This window comes from Oncorhynchus kisutch, linkage group LG26 (assembly GCF_002021735.2).
Source record: "Oncorhynchus kisutch isolate 150728-3 linkage group LG26, Okis_V2, whole genome shotgun sequence".
In the NCBI taxonomy this organism is placed as follows: domain Eukaryota; kingdom Metazoa; phylum Chordata; class Actinopteri; order Salmoniformes; family Salmonidae; genus Oncorhynchus; species Oncorhynchus kisutch.
This window is the reverse complement of record NC_034199.2, coordinates 42,763,277-42,781,284: the sequence shown is the minus strand read 5'-3', so window position 1 is coordinate 42,781,284 and position 18,008 is coordinate 42,763,277. Positions and strand designations below refer to the sequence as shown.

Here is an 18,008-nt window from a genome sequence, read left to right as displayed (position 1 = left end):
ATCATATCAGACATATTATCGGGACTGTGAGTATTTGTGAGTTTAAAATATGTCAGCTACAGTATATCTCGTCTCGGTAGTTCTGGCCACGCCCTAGATTTTGTTGCGTTACTGTACCAACTCAAACGAGCATCCATTTACCCTAAAGACAAATAGTCTAAGACCACTGTCACATCAACGCTACAAACTTGCTTGCAGAAAGTAGAAAGCATCTCCTTCCATAATACGTAACCATACATTGATATTCAGACCTTGAGCAATAGTAGCCTTTCATGGTCTGTTGACATCCATTGCTTAATGGAGCGTCTCAGTATGTGGCCAGTGGTATTACCCCAGGTCAGTGTCGTGTCCTTTGGCCTGAGCGATATTTTGCCAGCCAGTCTGCTAGGGTAAGATTTGTTGTTATTGATCCCATTGTAGTAGGTCACTGCGCTTTCTGGTACTGGTCCATCACGTGGTCCAGCCAACGCATCCATGAGGAAAAAGATACGCCTCCAAACTGATTACTGAAGCCCTACTGGTGTTGCCTGGGCTTTGTTGTTACTGATGAACTCAGAAATTATAGATCAACTCAATAGATTGACATTTGTATGGCGCTCCAGCAATACCTGAGGGCATGAATTTAGCCGAAGCTGAATTTAACAGCTCAGCTTGGTCAAATACACTTAACTGAGCATAATGGAGAAATAATGTATTTAGACATAAGTGAAATGTTCCATTTATTGATAAGACAAGGAAACAAGCAATAAAAACATAAAAATACATGCTTCATATTTCACAGGCTGCCCCGTCCTACCACTACCCAGTCCTACCACTACCCAGTCCTACCACTACCCAGTCCTACCACTACCCAGTCCTCCCACTACCCAGTCCTCCCACTACCCAGTCCTACCACTACCCAGTCCTACCACTGCCTCGTCCTACCACTACCCAGTCCTAACACTACCCAGTCCTACCACTGCCTCGTCCTACCACTGCCCAGTCCTACCACTACCCAGTCCTACCACTACCCAGTCTTCCCACTACCCAGTCCTACCACTACCCAGTCCTACCACTGCCTCGTCCTAACACTACCCAGTCCTACCACTACCCAGTCCTACCACTGCCTCGTCCTACCACTGCCCAGTCCTACCACTACCCAGTCCTACCACTACCCAGTCCTACCACTGCCTCGTCCTACCACTACCCAGTCCTACCACTGCCCAGTCCTACCACTACCCAGTCCTACCACTACCCAGTCCTACCACTGCCTCGTCCTACCACTACCCAGTCCTACCACTACCCAGTCCTACCACTGCCTCGTCCTACCACTGCCCAGTCCTACCACTACCCAGTCCTACCACTACCCAGTCCTACCACTACCCAGTCCTACCACTGCCTCGTCCTACCACTACCCAGTCCTACCACTACCCAGTCCTACCACTGCCTCGTCCTACCACTGCCCAGTCCTACCACTACCCAGTCTTCCCACTACCCAGTCCTACCACTACCCAGTCCTACCACTGCCTCGTCCTACCACTACCCAGTCCTACCACTGCCTCGTCCTACCACTGCCCAGTCCTACCACTACCCAGTCCTACCACTACCCAGTCTTCCCACTACCCAGTCTTCCCACTACCCAGTCCTACCACTACCCAGTCCTACCACTGCCTCGTCCTACCACTACCCAGTCCTACCACTGCCTCGTCCTACCACTGCCCAGTCCTACCACTACCCAGTCCTACCACTGCCTCGTCCTACCACTACCCAGTCCTACCACTGCCTCGTCCTACCACTACCCAGTCCTACCACTACCCAGTCCTACCACTACCCAGTCCTACCACTACCCAGTCCTACCACTGCCTCGTCCTACCACTGCCCAGTCCTACCACTACCCAGTCCTACCACTGCCTCGTCCTACCACTGCCTCTTCCTACCACTGCCTCGTCCTACCACTACCCCGTCCTACCACTGCCTCGTCCTACCACTACCCAGTCCTACCACTACCCAGTCCTACCACTACCCAGTCCTAACACTACCCAGTCCTACCACTACCCAGTCCTACCACTGCCTCGTCCTACCACTGCCCAGTCCTACCACTACCCAGTCCTACCACTACCCAGTCCTACCACTGCCTCGTCCTACCACTACCCAGTCCTACCACTACCCAGTCCTACCACTACCCAGTCCTACCACTGCCTCGTCCTACCACTACCCAGTCCTACCACTGCCTCGTCCTACCACTGCCCCGTCCTACCACTACCCAGTCCTACCACTGCCTCGTCCTACCACTACCCCGTCCTACCACTGCCTCGTCCTACCACTACCTCGTCCTACCACTGCCCCGTCCTACCACTACCCAGTCCTACCACTGCCTCGTCCTACCACTGCCTCGTCCTACCACTGCCTCGTCCTACCACTGCCTCGTCCTACCACTACCCAGTCCTACCACTACCGTCCTACCACTGCCTCGTCCTACCACTACCCAGTCCTACCCAGTCCTGCCACTGCCTCGTCCTACCCAGTCCTGCCACTGCCTCATCCTACCCAGTCCTACCCAGTCCTGCCACTGCCTCGTCCTACCTCTACCCAGTCCTGCCACTGCCTTGTCCTACCACTGCCCTCGTCCTACCACTACCCAGTCCTACCACTGCCTCGTCCTACCACTGCCTCGTCCTACCACTGTTTCCACCCAAAACCATTGAAGGATCTCCAGACGAATGTATGTGCTTTCTTTGTGAGGGACACATTACTTCCACTACTACTTGATATTTCTTTGTGAGGGACACATTACTTCCACTACTACTTGATATTTCTTTGTGAGGGACACATTACTTCCACTACTACTTGATATTTCTTTGTGAGGGACACATTACTTCCACTACTACTTGATATTTCTTTGCCTTATGAATAAATGGAACATTTCACTTAAGTCAAAATACATTATTTTAAAGCTTAAATCAGAATATGAATTATTGATTGGCTGTCAGACTTATGGCTCCACCAATGTGCTTCGGATGAACTAGCGATAATGATGCAGCACTTACAACACTACCACTGAATAGAAATGCTCCTTTGGAACGGTAAACCGCTGCTGAGCCAAACTGCACAACCCCGCAGCCTTCTTTTATTAAACTGTCTCTGGGGAAGTTCTCATTTTTTAAAGCCTATAGGCTACAGCAATACTAGACAGAACCGGCCTTCTATCGCCACCCTCTCATCGTGTGTGAGGCCGAGGCAGGCTGAGAATTTGATGAAGCAAACCTGACAAATAAGCAGTGACCCTGAAAATCTGACAGCTTGTGAAAGGGCAATGGACACAGAGACGAGCTCCAAATATGGGCATCAAACATCCCCTCCCCCATCCCCTCTCTGGACTGATGGGTAGAAGCCATATTGGGAGCGATCCAAGCCATCCGCATGGAGGCATCACATTGCTTACTGACACTTTCTGTGGGAGAACAGCTCATGACCTGATCCAGCTATGTTGTTTGGGATTTGTCCGACAGAGGCAGGCTTGCTTGCAGCAAAACCGTAGGAACCCATTTCAAAACACCAACAATATTTAGCAAATGTTTGACAATTTTTTATGAGCTATTTACAAGTGGATGATAGGGACGTTGTATTAGTCATACATACGGGATATGCATGATATACAGTACCAGTCAAAAGTTTGTTTATTTTTATAATTTTTTTTACTATTTTCTAAATAGTGAAGACATCAGAACTATGAAATAACACATATGGAATCAGGTAGTAAGCAAAAAAGTGTTAAACAAATCTAAATATATTTGATATTTTAGATTCTTCAAAAAAAACACCCTTTGCCTTGATGACAGCTTTGCACACTCTTGGCATTCTCTCATGAGAATGCAGTGAAATTAACAGGTGTGCCTTTTTGAAAGTTAATTTGTGGGAAAGAAAAAATTGCAGAGCGCCAAATTCAAATTACAGTATTATAAATATTTAACTTTCATAAAATCACAAGGTTAATACTTCAAAATAAAGCTGAAGTTCTTGTTAATCCAGGCGCTGTGTCAGATTTCAAAAAGGCTTTACGGCGAAAGCAAACCATGCGATTATCTGAGGACAGCGCCCAGCACACAAAACCATATAAACATTTTCCAGCCAAGTAGATGAGTCACGAAAGTCAGAAATAGCAATAAAACAAATCACTTACCTTTGATGATCTTCATATGGTTGCACTGACAAGACTCCATGTTACAAAATAAATGTTTGTTTTGTTCGATAAAGTCCCGCTTTATGTCCAAAAACCTACGTTTTTGTTGGCGCGTTTTGTTCAGTAATCCATTGGCTCAAAGGGGGTCACAACAGGCAGACGAAAAATCCAAATAGTACCAGTAAAGATCGTAGAAACATGTCAAACGATGTTTATAATCAATCGTCAGGTCGTTTTTTGTCTAAATAATCAATAATATTTAAACCGGACTAAAGCGTTGTCAATATAAAGGAAAAACAACTAAAGGAGCGCTCTAGGTCGTGTGCACCAAACAGCTCTGGGACTTTCCATTGTCCACTCATTCAAAGTGGTCATTCTCCCTCATTTTTCAGAATAAAAGCCTGAAACAATGTCTAAAGACTGTTCAAATCTAGTGGAAGCCATAGGGAACGCAATCTGGGTCATATCCCTTTATAAGGTGGATAGGCTTTCAATGGAAAAACAACCATTTCAAAATAATGGCACTTCCTGGATGGATTTTCCTTAGGTTTTCGCCTGCCATATCAGTTCTGTTATACTCACAGACATTATTTTAACAGTTTTAGAAACTATAGAGTGTTTTCTATCCAAATCTACCAATCTCTGCATATCCTAGCTTCTGGGCCTGAATAACAGGCAGTTTACAACCCAAGCCATAAGACTGCTGAACAACAAATCAAATGGCTACCCAGACTATTTGCATTACTAATTACTATGCATAGTTTATTATCTATGCATAGTCACTTTACCCCTACCTACATGTCCAAATTACCTCAACTAACCTGTACCCCCACACATTGACTCGGTACTGGTACTCCCTGTATATAGCCTCATTTTTTATTTTATTGTGTTACTTATTTTCAATGTTTACTTTAGTTTATTTAGTAAATATTTTTGTAACTCCATTTTCTTAAAACTGCATTGTTGGTTAAGGGCTTGTAAGTAAGCATTTCACTGTAAAGTCTACTACACCTGTTGTATTCTGCGCATGTGACAAATAACATTTGATTTGATTTTAAATCAAACACATTTCAGTACAGATGTAGCCTACAGCAACACATGAAGCAAAAGCGCTGACCTAATCCATATTGAACTCATTTCAACTGTTTACATACAGCAGCATAGAATTCTACGAACTACTCTTTTTAACGAGAATGCATACAACACGGCTATCCCATTGGAGGATATGGCTATGATCTGGATCTCTGCCCTGATCCATGGAGAGTCGCATAACGGCCTCCTAGTTCTACATGTCCATTAGTATTGCTGCCTGTGTCTATCTATACTAAAGCCACTCTAAGCTTGTCTTTGGATAGAATGGGCCACCTACATGGACATGTATTTTCTATCCTCTCAGCCATCCATTTATTGTTTTCTCATGGCTTTACCTATCTAGGGAAGGGGAAAAGGGGGAGACCTAGTCAGTTGTACAACTGAACGCATTCAACTGAAATGTGTCTTCCGCATTTATCCCAACCCTTCTGAATCAAAGAGGTGAGGCGGGCTAGCATAATCGGCATCCAAGTCTTCGGCGCCCGGGGAACAGTGGGTTAACTGCCTTGCTCAGGGGCAGAATGACAGATTTTTACCTTGTCAGTTCGGGGATTCGATCCAGCAACCTTTTGGTTACTGGCCCAACGCTCTAAGCACTAGGCTCCCTGCCGCCCCTATCTATATACTGAATGTAAACTCCTGTATTTTGGCTCCAAAAAGAGGGAGAACTGAACACATTACTTTATTTTTCAAGCATTATTTTCCGACGTGATCCACTAAGCAACAGACCAGGATTCAAACCTATCCTACTCAATAGTACTTGACATCTCTTTCCTTCACACTACTATGTTGAACCAGAGGCGAATAGTTTTATTTATAGAACTGAGAGGATATTAAGGAGTAAGGCCTTTGACATCAATCAGAACCTTTCGCTGTGGTGAACACAGGAATGACCTCAATAAGAAAAAAAAGAAAAGAATTGCGTCCGTTCAAGAGAGACCCTCAAGATATTCTTACTAAACCTCCCCCCCTTTTCTCGGTGTTGAAAGTTGAGATAATGAAACAAGATTTTAAAAGTAGTGATTGAGAAGCGATGCATGGAGCAGAAGTAACTTGCTAATCCAGTATTAGTTTGAACAAGCTGGCGAACAACCCTCCAAAGCAAACAGAACCCTTTCAGAATTCACAGAGATGATTCATTCTAATCTCAAATCTATATATACAGCAATTATAGGCCAAAGGTCAGAGTGCAACCATACCCCCAATCACAACAACCATACATATCCCTATGATATTGTAATTGGATTGCATCGGTCATCCTGAACCTACATACCCAACACAGTCTCTTTAAGCAGATTTTGATAAGAAACAGATAATTGTTGAGATGTGTAAATTGCACATTCCATTTTAGATTTATGAATGTTGGTCATGATGTCAAATGACTACACTGCAGATAAGGCTCTCCAGAGGGTGGTGTGGTCTGCCCAACGCATTACCGGGAGCAAACTACCCGCCCTCCAGGACATTCTACAGCACCCGATGTCACAGGAAGGCCAAAAAGATCATCAAGGACATCAACCACCCGAGCCACTGCCTGTTCACCCCGCTATCATCCAGAAGGCGAGGTCAGTACAGGTGCATCAAAGCGAGAGACTGAAAAACAGATTATATCTCAAGGCCAGCAGACTGTTAAATAGCCATCACCAGCACATTAGAGGCTGCTGCCTATAGGCATAGACTAGAAATCACTGGCCACTTTAAGGAATGGAACACTAGTCACTTTAATCATGTTTACATATCTGGCATTACTCATCTCATATGAATATCCTGTATTTAATACTATTCTACGGTATCTTAGTCACTTAAGGTTTACAAATCTTGCATTACTCATTTCACATGTATATACTGTATCTTAGTCCATTCCGCTTTGACATCACTCGTCCGTATGTATATAGTCTTAATTCATTCCTAATTAGATGTGTGTATTGGGTATGTGTGATTTGTTAGATATTACTTGTTAGATATTACTGCACTGTCGGTGCTAGAATCACAAGCATTTCGCTACACCTGCAATAACATCTGCTAATCACGTGTATGTGACCAATAACATTTGATATTACTAAGCTTCACAGCAAAAAGCAGATGACTCCATTTAAAAAGGGACTGGGTCATTAGCTAGCTATGGACCAGGAAGTTGCGCAACAGAGAGCAAACGGTCAGAAGAAAAGGAAGAGGGCTCATGCTTCCTGGTTGGTTGCTGGTAACGACAGCTCTTCCAGGAATCCCAGGAGCGCCTCTTATTAGCTTAGTTATTGGCATTTTCCACCTCACAGGAGAAACGTGGTGATAAAGGTGGCACCTTTCACCCTTCCGTCTTTACAACAGAAGAACTCACAATGGAAGGGCCATTCCTTGCTCCCAGGGGGCCCCTAAACCTCTTTGTAAAAATGAAGAGAAAAAAAAAAGAAAAAAATTGAATGACCGAATGAAAAAAACTGTGGTGGAAGCAAATGTAGGGCATTGTGTTGTTAAATAGTGTCATACAATATGTGGAGGGTGGTTTCTAATGCTGGGGGTTGATACACGGGGGGGGGGGGGGGGGGGGGGGGTTGTGTAATGTCAACAGAGTTAATCAGCCTTCTATATAGTTCAGCCTTCTTATTGTACCATCTAAATGAAGGGCTTACACATTTACATTGCACAAAATATTATGAGTGCATTGGATTTGTGTCCTCATCTATGTTTATAATCTGACTGCCTGCCAGCCAGAGGGAAACACAACTGGAGCTTGGCTTGTCTGTGGTTGTTAGTCTGGGGACCTCCATCACAGAGGGAGTGGCCCATTAACAGAGGAAACACTGGCAACATTAGAGACCAGAGCCAGAGCTCTGAGAGGGCTTCTTTCAGAACAGATATATACACACTTCTTATCGCTGCATTCTTACAGCAGCCGTGGAAAGCCATAGTGTGTTTTTATGTTACTGTGTGTCACAATGATTCCCTCCCCCACACACGTGGAAGAAGTATGCAATTGTCATTTTTTGGTCAAATTTTAATAGCAAATGACTCAAGTAAAAGTCACCCAGTAAAATAATACTAGAATAAAAGTCTAAAAGTATTTGGTTTTAAATATACTTAAGTATCAAAAGTAGAAATAATTTCAAATTCCTTACATTAAGCAAACCAGACGGGCACCATTTTCTCGTTTTATTAATTTATGGATAGCCAAGAGCACATTCCAACATCATTTACAAACAAAACATGTGTGTTCAGTGAGTCGGCCAGATCAGAGACAGTAGGGATGACCAGGGATGTTCTCTTGATAAATGGTCCATTTTCCTGTCCTGCTAAGCATTAAAATGTACGAGTAGTTTTGGGTGTCAGAGTAAAAAGTACATTATTTTCCTTAGGAATGTATTGAAGTAAAGTACAGACACCCAAAAATCTTAAGTAGTACTTTAAAGTAATTTTATTTAAGTACTTTACACCACACACACACACACACACACACACACACACACACACACACGGAGAAAAGATTGCACAATAGCTGACTAATAAGCATATCATTGATTCTCCAGGGTGAATTATCCACGACAATAAAACACAGGCGCGAAGTTTCCAGCTCGAATAGAGATTTGACCTCACTGGGAAAAAAAAGTTCCAAAGCCACCAGCAAAACTATGACAGTATGAGAGTGAAGCGTTTACGCTGCAGTAAATATCTAGCACAAGACAATGCCATCAACAGATGTGCATGACACATTACACAGAAACACATTCTGTGGACACTAACATTCAAACAAAATCCTGATTACCGAACATACTGACTACACTGGTCACGCATGTTGATTTTGTCTATCCCCACCAGACGCGATCATCACACGCAGGTTAAACTATCAAAACCAACTGTGAAACAACTATACTAATTTGGGAGCAGGTCGAAACACACATTTAGCTAGCTTGCTGTTGCTAGGAGATGAACATTGGGTTGTTCTTTTACTTGACATTCATATGGTCTTTTTTATCTGGTTCTTTGTAGAATGTTGACTCAGAGTCATACAAAATGTTGTGTTGATGTACTCCGACGATTAATCCACAGATAAAAAGAGAAACCTAATTAGTTATCTTTAATTATTCTCACATCGTTGGTCTTTCAAGTATCCACGTGGGTCTGTATCTTCCTGATATCCAATAGAGGACTTACAGAACCCAGTTATATTTTAGCGCCTGGCTACGCAGACGCTCGTTGACGCAGACGAGCGAATGGCTGAAATAATTTAACAACATTTATTTTGCAACGTTACCGCACCCAACATTTGCGCGTGAGGCCGCCATGGTGTGTCACATGGACCCCAGGGTCACAGAGCTCACACAGGTAGCATCCCAAATGGCACCCTATTCCCTACATAGTCCACTACAAGGCCCATAGGGCTCTGGTCAAAAGTAGTGCACTACATAGGGAATAGGGTGCCTTGTTGGACACAGAACAGCCTACCCCCTGGACACACACACGGTTGAGTGTTTCAATGAAATTACGTTGAACCAATGTGGAATAGACATTGAATTGATGTCTGTGCCTAGTGGGTAGCTGCCTCCCATCAGAGACCAGGATGTTATAGCCTCCCATGATTCCCTGTGATGAGATCCTGGTGGTTGTATAGTGCTCATTCCCGGGTTACTGATAATCCTGAGAGTGAATTGTTGTACATGTAACCGGCTAAGTACAGGGGGCATGGTGCAGGATAGAATCTCCTCCTTAAGCACCCAGGACATTTGGACCAGAACATAGAGTGATGTCCTTGTCTGAGGCATTAGCATGGAACAAAACCAAATACTGTCTAATGTGGCTTTGCCTATCGGGGAGAAATGCCTATGCATACTGTACAATTATCTGGTATTTACTGTGCTTTAGGTTTTAGGCACTCCTGCTCTCATTCCTTCAGGTTGGCAGATGACAGATGCCTGTAGGCCTGAAGACGAGGAGGAGAGGAGGCAGCTGGGATGGATAATATTGTCAGACGGATTAAACAGGCTCTGATAGGCTTTGTTCAACTTGTACAAGACATTTAATTCCACACAGAGCAACAACACTGGCCTATGGTACAACACACCCAGATAAATAAAGAGACATATTACAATAGAGGGCATCTGAGGTATTCTTAAAAAATACAGAACATAGTGTCCCTACCAGAGCACAATACTAGTTCACTCTGGTTGTTAAACCAACACTACACAGCATTCGGTAGGCAAACTCAGCTAATTAACAGCAAGTGGTTGGGTAATGATGGTGGTGGCTAAATGGCCTACTAGCCACCATAGAGACAGAGACCTGGAAGGTTAGGCAGAGCTGAGCCACCTCTTCATAAATCACCCGTCCAACACTGTACCAGGGCCTAATCCCAGCGCACTGAGCAGCAGCTCTGTTTACATACAACAAATGATGATGGGAGACACAGAGACGGCGGCCATGGGCCCGCCCTCAGGCAGTCAGACAGGCAAGCAGGCATACATGATAGGTTGATAGGGGTGTTGATAAGGCTGCAGGTTAAGGCTCACTGTCTCATCATGTACTTCCTGAACGCACTGTTAATTACTCACTGTTTGTGCAGTCAGGGAAGGAACTAGGCTAATGCAGTAACACAACAAGGACACGAGGGCTTGGCAGGACACTTTGACCTGTGACGCTGCAATACAATATAAACAATATATTTTGACAGGGTGACGAGATTTGTTAGACTCATAACACAACAATCAGTTATATTCATAGTGCCAATCATGAGATTTCAAAATCAAGCAAAGTCACACAATTTCAGAGACGAATCGACCCTTCGACGACCCAAGAAATTACTACATTTATCAAGGTTCAAATGTAAAAACAAAGTGTATACATATATATATATATATAATAAAAATAATATGGCTTTTTCAAATTATTAAAGCTAAACTATTTATTCCCATAGAACTAAAGACTGGATTCTCCCCCACCCCTTTCCAGCATCTCCATTCCTCCCCACAGAGTATTTGTACATGTCCTCCCTCTTCACGCCAAAAAAAGCCACGCATTTGCAATATCTCCCCCCCAACACACTGGTATCACAGGCCCCGGATCCAGTATGGCGCACCCCAAACAGCCATTTCAAGAAGCCACAGTTTTAAACAAACACTGTCCTCCCTCCATTTCATAAATTCTTTCAACTCTGGGGTTTCTCTTAATTATTAATGCTTTGAGAGTATCCAACGCCCGCATTGCAGCATTCTCTTTTAAAGAGCACTGCCTAAAATAGCGTCTTTTCCCCACAACATAGGAGAGAAAAAATACAAATCCGTCCTCTTTGCATGCAATTATTTTGTTCCCAAACACACTCTCCTCTGTTTTTAACGGAGCCCTTGCTTTCTCTTCCATCCTTAACTACAAATGAAGGCAGAGTCACAGCCTCTATGAAAAATTGAGGCCCCTTCTTCTCCAGGATGAAATAATGGGCTGGCTGACTGAGGCTGGCTGGCTGAGTGAAGCTGGCTGGTTGAGTGAAGTTGGCTGGCTGGCTGACTGACTGACTGAGGCTGGCTGAGTGAAGCTGGCTGGTTGAGTGAGGCTGGCTTTCACAGCTGATTAAATGTATTTTGAAGGTGTCAGGAAACACAGGCCATGAAAGACCCAGGTTCTCTACTGTTTTGACATCTTCATAAGAGTTCTAGGGATGGAAGCTTGGCTTATAAAGTCCCAGTGGCTCCTCACAGAGCTTCCCATGACTATGCATAGCTACTACCATACTGCTCTGTTCCATCTACTAACTGTACAGACAAGTCAGCACAGGGATGATAGAAGGGGATCAGGCTAACTGCTTTGATAGCTCCCTGCTCTGATGCTCTTTAAGTAGAGCATATTTTTAGGATAGGCTTCAGCTACATACTGTAGTGGCCGTGTGCTATGCTAACACACCCTTGTGCTGTACACAGTGAGGGATCATTGGACCTCTGTTTACAAAACAAGGACCTTATGTCTACACAGGAAGCACAACATTTCAGGAAGCACTCTATTCAGGACCTCAAACTAAGGGCAATAGTTCCAGAGCAATAATAGGGTTCTTTGTGGACCACTTCTTACCGGTGAAGAAGTTCTTGGCCCGGAGGTAGCTGACACTAAGGCGGAGGATGGAGAGTTTGTCCAGGCTGGTGGTGACCTCCTCAGGGAAGGGGAGGAGGCTGGCCAGCCTCTCCAGCTCTCCATTCAGACGGTCCCGGTGGCGCTTCGAGGGGTTCGACTTGGCCCCTTCTGATTGTGGCGGTTTTACGCTGCAAGGAGAGAAGAAATCATTATTTTTAACTTGACATTTTTACATAAAACTCAAAGGTCTTCGGGTTGATTATAGTTCTCATTCATTATTAGCATTATTAATACAAAAGTATAATGTGTAATGATACCTGTAATATAGGTAAATTAATAATTAATAAAATACTTCAACAAGAAGAGTAAAATTGAAATGATTAAAACAGCCAAAAAATAAATGCTAAATTTAAAACCTGATTTGCGTCACGTGAATAACACCATGTTTTTATTTTATTTTAAATTGTAAATATGTTTTGAGTCATAATTTATAGAACTCCTTCAACAATCCACTCATGAGTTAACAAATCATGCCAATAAATGCCCCAGAGCACTGAATGCACTTCTGGCATTATGTCATAAACATACACATTCTCCACTGGTTCAACAAAATGCATTTAGGTAAACACATGTATTTAGGTAAACACATGTTAGACTTATACATGTTAGGTAAATTTTTACTAGTGAATTAGTAAATTATAAAATAGGCTTATTTCAAAATAATAATACACAGGCTAAAAATGAAAATGTAATAATAATAATACTATAATTATACTTGAAAGCCATTTGTTGTGAAAATTTGAATGGTTTTACATCCTTCCAGTGTCCTTTCAGCAGGTGCAAGGTGATTGCGCTCAAATATCAGAAAGTGTTGGCCTTATGCACCTGCGACCCACCAGACATTGGATATCCCAGCCATTTGTTTAATTCAAACATGTATGTTACACAGTCAATAAAGGGGCGTGTTGACTAACCTAAAATGGCGCAGCATATTTGCGGCTGTGTGGTAGAATTGCATCATCAACCAATTGGATGTACAAACATGATTTCAAAATACAAATGTTTACGTTGGTTTATGTTGGTTTAAATTGAACAAAAATAATGCAACGACGTTAACAGTCAATTCTGGCTTCACGTGATAACGAAATAACAAATGCAGCAACTATTTTTGACGACAAGTGCAACTTTGGAGCGCACGCAACTTTTAGCTTACTGCGAAATCATTTTTTAAAACACGACCACACAATAGTTGTACTATTGATTTAAGGTAGCCTATATATATATTATTTCACAAATGAATAGTCTAATAGTCAAACAAACTGTTTTACAATGCAATGGCCGGGGTCGAGGCCTTTCTGCCTGTCAAACAGGGCGCGAAGGAACTAGTTCATCCACAGATGGGTAACTTCAGTCCTCCGGGGCCGGAGTGGTGTCACACTTTTTCTCCATCCCTAGCAAACACGGCTGATTAAACTAATTGCATACTAAACGGCATATCATGATTAGTTGATTTTTGAAAGTCAGGTGTATTAGCCTGGCTGGGGCAAGTGTGATACCAATCAGGCCCCTGACGACTGGAGGTGGCCCACCTGAATATGTGTCCTATCGTGTGTCATCGACATTATCAATTTAATTCAGGTGAAACATGCTATTTAAATTTGCACAAATATAAGATGAGTGATTGAGCGCTAAAAGGGGCGAGCTGGTATGGATGCAGGGCTTTGAACATTTGGCTATTTCTGTTTGCGAAAAGGCCTTTCAATTCGTATAAATAAACTGTACTTACGCTCTCTGGACTGGTTTTCTCCTTTTACGTCCAGCATACATGATATGGCTGTATTGCAAGTCCGATGAATCTCCCCCAAAATATTGGTGAAGGCTACAGTTCCCTTCGAGCTACATAGGCTACAGTCGACAGTTAAACTAATCCATCAGATGAAACACGTAAACACATTAGCGAGAGGACAACGACAAAAACAACAAATAGTCGCACTTTTAGTTTATATTTTATCCTTCAACTGTGCGCAGATCCAGAGATGGGTTAAGAAATATAATTTATATAAATTAATGGCATTGTTGCGTACTCAGAATATCATCCGTTGAAATGCATACAATTTGCAATACTGTTTACAGTCCATCGATATGCTAAATTAGTCTGCAAAACAATGCTTCAACCCAATATAAAACCCAAGTAATTAATCTCATCGTCTAGCGGAATGGTGATCTAGATGTGTAGTGCCGGTGCGCTTTGCAAACCGCAATCCCCTTCCATGGTAGTTTGCACCTTTCCAATTCTTCCCAGGCTATTTTTTCATATTTTACCCTGGCAAGAATGTGACAAACGTTTGGACAGTTATTGTATCTACTGTATTAGTCCTATGCTTAACGTCCTCTATTCCCAATTATCTCGTCAAATTCGGCCACGCGCATCTCCCTGCTTGAGTCCAGATTTGGGCGGGCACGCGCACTAGAGGTCAACGGGGAAAAGAAAATCTCCTGGAAACACATGGGAGCGCGGCAATGTTTGCGAGTTCCCGAGCGGCCCGTTTCGTCCAATCAGTGTGGAAATGAGAGCGGTTTCTGTTGAGCCTTGTGTCCTCTGCTGTATGTGGGTCAGAGGTTAGAATTTTAAATAATGAAACCATTCTGTTCTAAATTAATGGTTTAGCATACCCTGGTGTTGAAATGACTATTTAATAGTTTTTTGGCAATACACGTTTGTGCTCTATAGCCTACATTTGATTAGGAGGGCTACCAGGACCCCTCTTTAACGCTGCAGCTACTCTCTGTTTATTATCTATGCATAGTCACTTTAACTCTACCTACTTGTACATAATGCTATTGTTATTTTACTGCTGCTGTTTAAGTATTTGTTACTTTAATTTTTCATTTTCATTTAAAAAAAACTTAAAACACCTATTTTTCTTAACTTCTTTAAGCGTTGTTGGTTAAGGGGATTGTAAGTAAGCGTTTCACTGTAAAGTCTACTACACCCGTTGTATTCCGCGCATGTGACAAATACAATTAGAATAGGCTACGGAAATGGATACAGGCATGCTGATACATGACAAAACCTAAACATAGGCCTACATCTTTGCATATATATATATATATATATATATATATATATATATATATATATATATATATATATATATATATATATATATATATATATATATATATATATATATTATTTCCAAAGCTGCAATCATGGGACACACATAGTATGGATAAATGATCAGTAGTCGACAGGATATAAATAGCACTCCCACAGCCATTTTTCATAATTCTGGTGTATAATATACTAACAAAAAAAAACTATAAAAATGTCTATCAAGTCATTGTGATCGTATAGTCGATTTAACAATTTCTAATAATTAATAATTTACTAGTAATAAAAATACAATTGTTTCCATGTGTAATCTCATATTTACAACATCAGAATAAACTATCACCCATTTTAGTATTCAAAATATATCGAATTAACCTGAAAAATTACTCAATGTCACACTCTTGTGGCAAATAAATATAATACATCTACAACGCACCGCATATTTTCCTAAACTAACAAAACCCGGCTAATGCGCTGGCTTGTGCTCATGAGATTAAAAAACATATATTTAATACTAATTTGTCATAAATTACCTGCAATGATGGGACACACACAGTATGGATGAATGATCAGTACTCCACGGGACATAAATAGCACTTCTAATGAAGATGCATTTTTCAGTTAGCTAACCGTTACCAACTTCAAAGAGGGAACTTTAGCTAACATAAACACCCACATGAAAAACTGAGATTCGGCAAACAACATATAAAAAGTGGCTACCCAGACGCTAAACCAACAACGGTAGTTACTAATAACATAAACTGATAATGCACAATGTAAAATGTGGATTTTATGATGTAATTTCACTTTATACATTTCTATCCTGGGACCATTCCATTTTCAACTCACCCACAGCATTTCTCCATAAATCTACTGCGGATTACCCCAAAATCCCATACCTTTACCACTGAGTGTATTAGACAATGTAAACACATCAATCTACCAGGAGGTGGCATAATATCTGTTTTATGCAGGAATTTAACAGTTTAATTACACCGTTACATATATTCATGATTCATCTGATTACTTTTCTATTTTTCTATTGTACACGTTTGTAATAATTTGCCAGGAACTGTGTCCGAATAGGCCTTTTTAAAACACTGTTACTGCTGAAAGTCAGTTGACTCTCACAATATAAACAAACATATACAGGTAGGCTCAAGTGAATGCTCTCACACAGTAGACAAAGGGAAATGTATACAACTATGATAATGCATACATGAAGTCGTGTGACCGTTGAGCCCATAGGGCTCTATACCCTGTGTTGGGAGGGAGCAGGGCCTATATCCTGTGCTGGGAGGGAGCAGGGCCTATATCCTGTGCTGGGAGGGAGCAGGGCCTATATCCTGTGCTGGGAGGGAGCAGGGCCTATATCCTGTGCTGGGAGGGAGCAGGGCCTATATCCTGTGTTGGGAGGGAGCAGGGCCTATATCCTGAGCTTGGGAGGGAGCAGGGCCTATATCCTGTGTTGGGAGGGAGCAGGGCCTATATCCTGTGTTGGGAGGGAGCAGGGCCCATATCCTGTGTTGGGAGGGAGCAGGGCGTATATCCTGTGCTGGGAGGGAGCAGGGCCCATATCCTGTGTTGGGAGGGAGCAGGGCGTATATCCTGTGCTGGGAGGGAGCAGGGCCTATATCCTGTGCTGGGAGGGAGCAGGGCCTATATCCTGTGCTGGGAGGGAGCAGGGCCTATATCCTGTGCTGGGAGGGAGCAGGGCCTATATCCTATGCTGGGAGGGAGCAGGGCCTATATCCTGTGCTGGGAGGGAGCAGGGCCTATATCCAGTGGTGGAAAAAGTACCCAATTGTCATACTTGAGTAAAAGTATAGGTACCTTAATAGAAAGTTATTCAAGTAAAAGTGAAAGTCACCCAGTAAAATACTGCTTGAGTAAAAGTCTACAAGTATTTGGTTTTAAATATCCTGAAGTATCAAAAGTAAATGTAATTGCTAAAATATGCTTATGTATCAAAAGTAGCAATACCCTCTCTCTCAATTCAATTCAATTTAATGGCTTTACTAGCATGGGAAACGTGTTAAAATTGCCAAAGCAAGTGATGTAGATATTAAACAAAAGTGAAATAAAACTCTCTCTAAATTACATTTTTCAATTTAAGGGTCTTTATTGGCATGGGAAACATATGTTTACATTGCCAAAGCAAGTGAAATAGATAATAAACAATATCTCTCGCTCTCTGTGATTAATGACTGAGTAGTAACTAATAGTCAGAGCCTGCACCAGGACTGTAATGTGAGTGGTACCTACGGGCCGGGCCGGATAGCCCCGGTTGGTATGGTATGATTAACATTGGCTGTGTGCCAACCTGTGGCTGCAGTGCCATGGAAATCTCATCAAAACCGGCTATCTCTGTTTCTTATGTGTCTGCCACAGCACAGAAGCCCTTATCCCTTCATTATAAAACCATACCTGCACTAATTCACTGATGATAGAAGTCCTTTCGCTGTAAATTCAACTCATGCAGATCCATAAAGAGGGGTTTTGGATGGGCAGTGTGGGGTGATATTTGTTTACATAGTTAATTGAGATTATATTATTCAGTCAGCAGTAAAAAAAAAAAAGATGTGCCCTCCAGTG

General features: G+C 42.5%; 1 protein-coding gene across 1 annotated transcript in view; it reads right to left on the bottom strand.

The window, feature by feature from the left end:
* LOC109870757 (aryl hydrocarbon receptor-like) overlaps positions 1 to 14,863 on the bottom strand; it is a 41,853-nt gene extending 26,990 nt beyond the window's left edge. The window contains exons 1-2 of the mRNA XM_031806240.1: positions 14,085 to 14,863; positions 12,299 to 12,486 (exon numbers count right to left, since the gene is read on the bottom strand). Coding sequence (XP_031662100.1) covers positions 12,299 to 12,486; positions 14,085 to 14,125 — 229 coding nt within the window. The 5' untranslated portion in view covers positions 14,126 to 14,863. The remainder of the gene's footprint in view (positions 1 to 12,298; positions 12,487 to 14,084) is intronic.
* Positions 14,864 to 18,008: the final 3,145 nt, after the last annotated feature.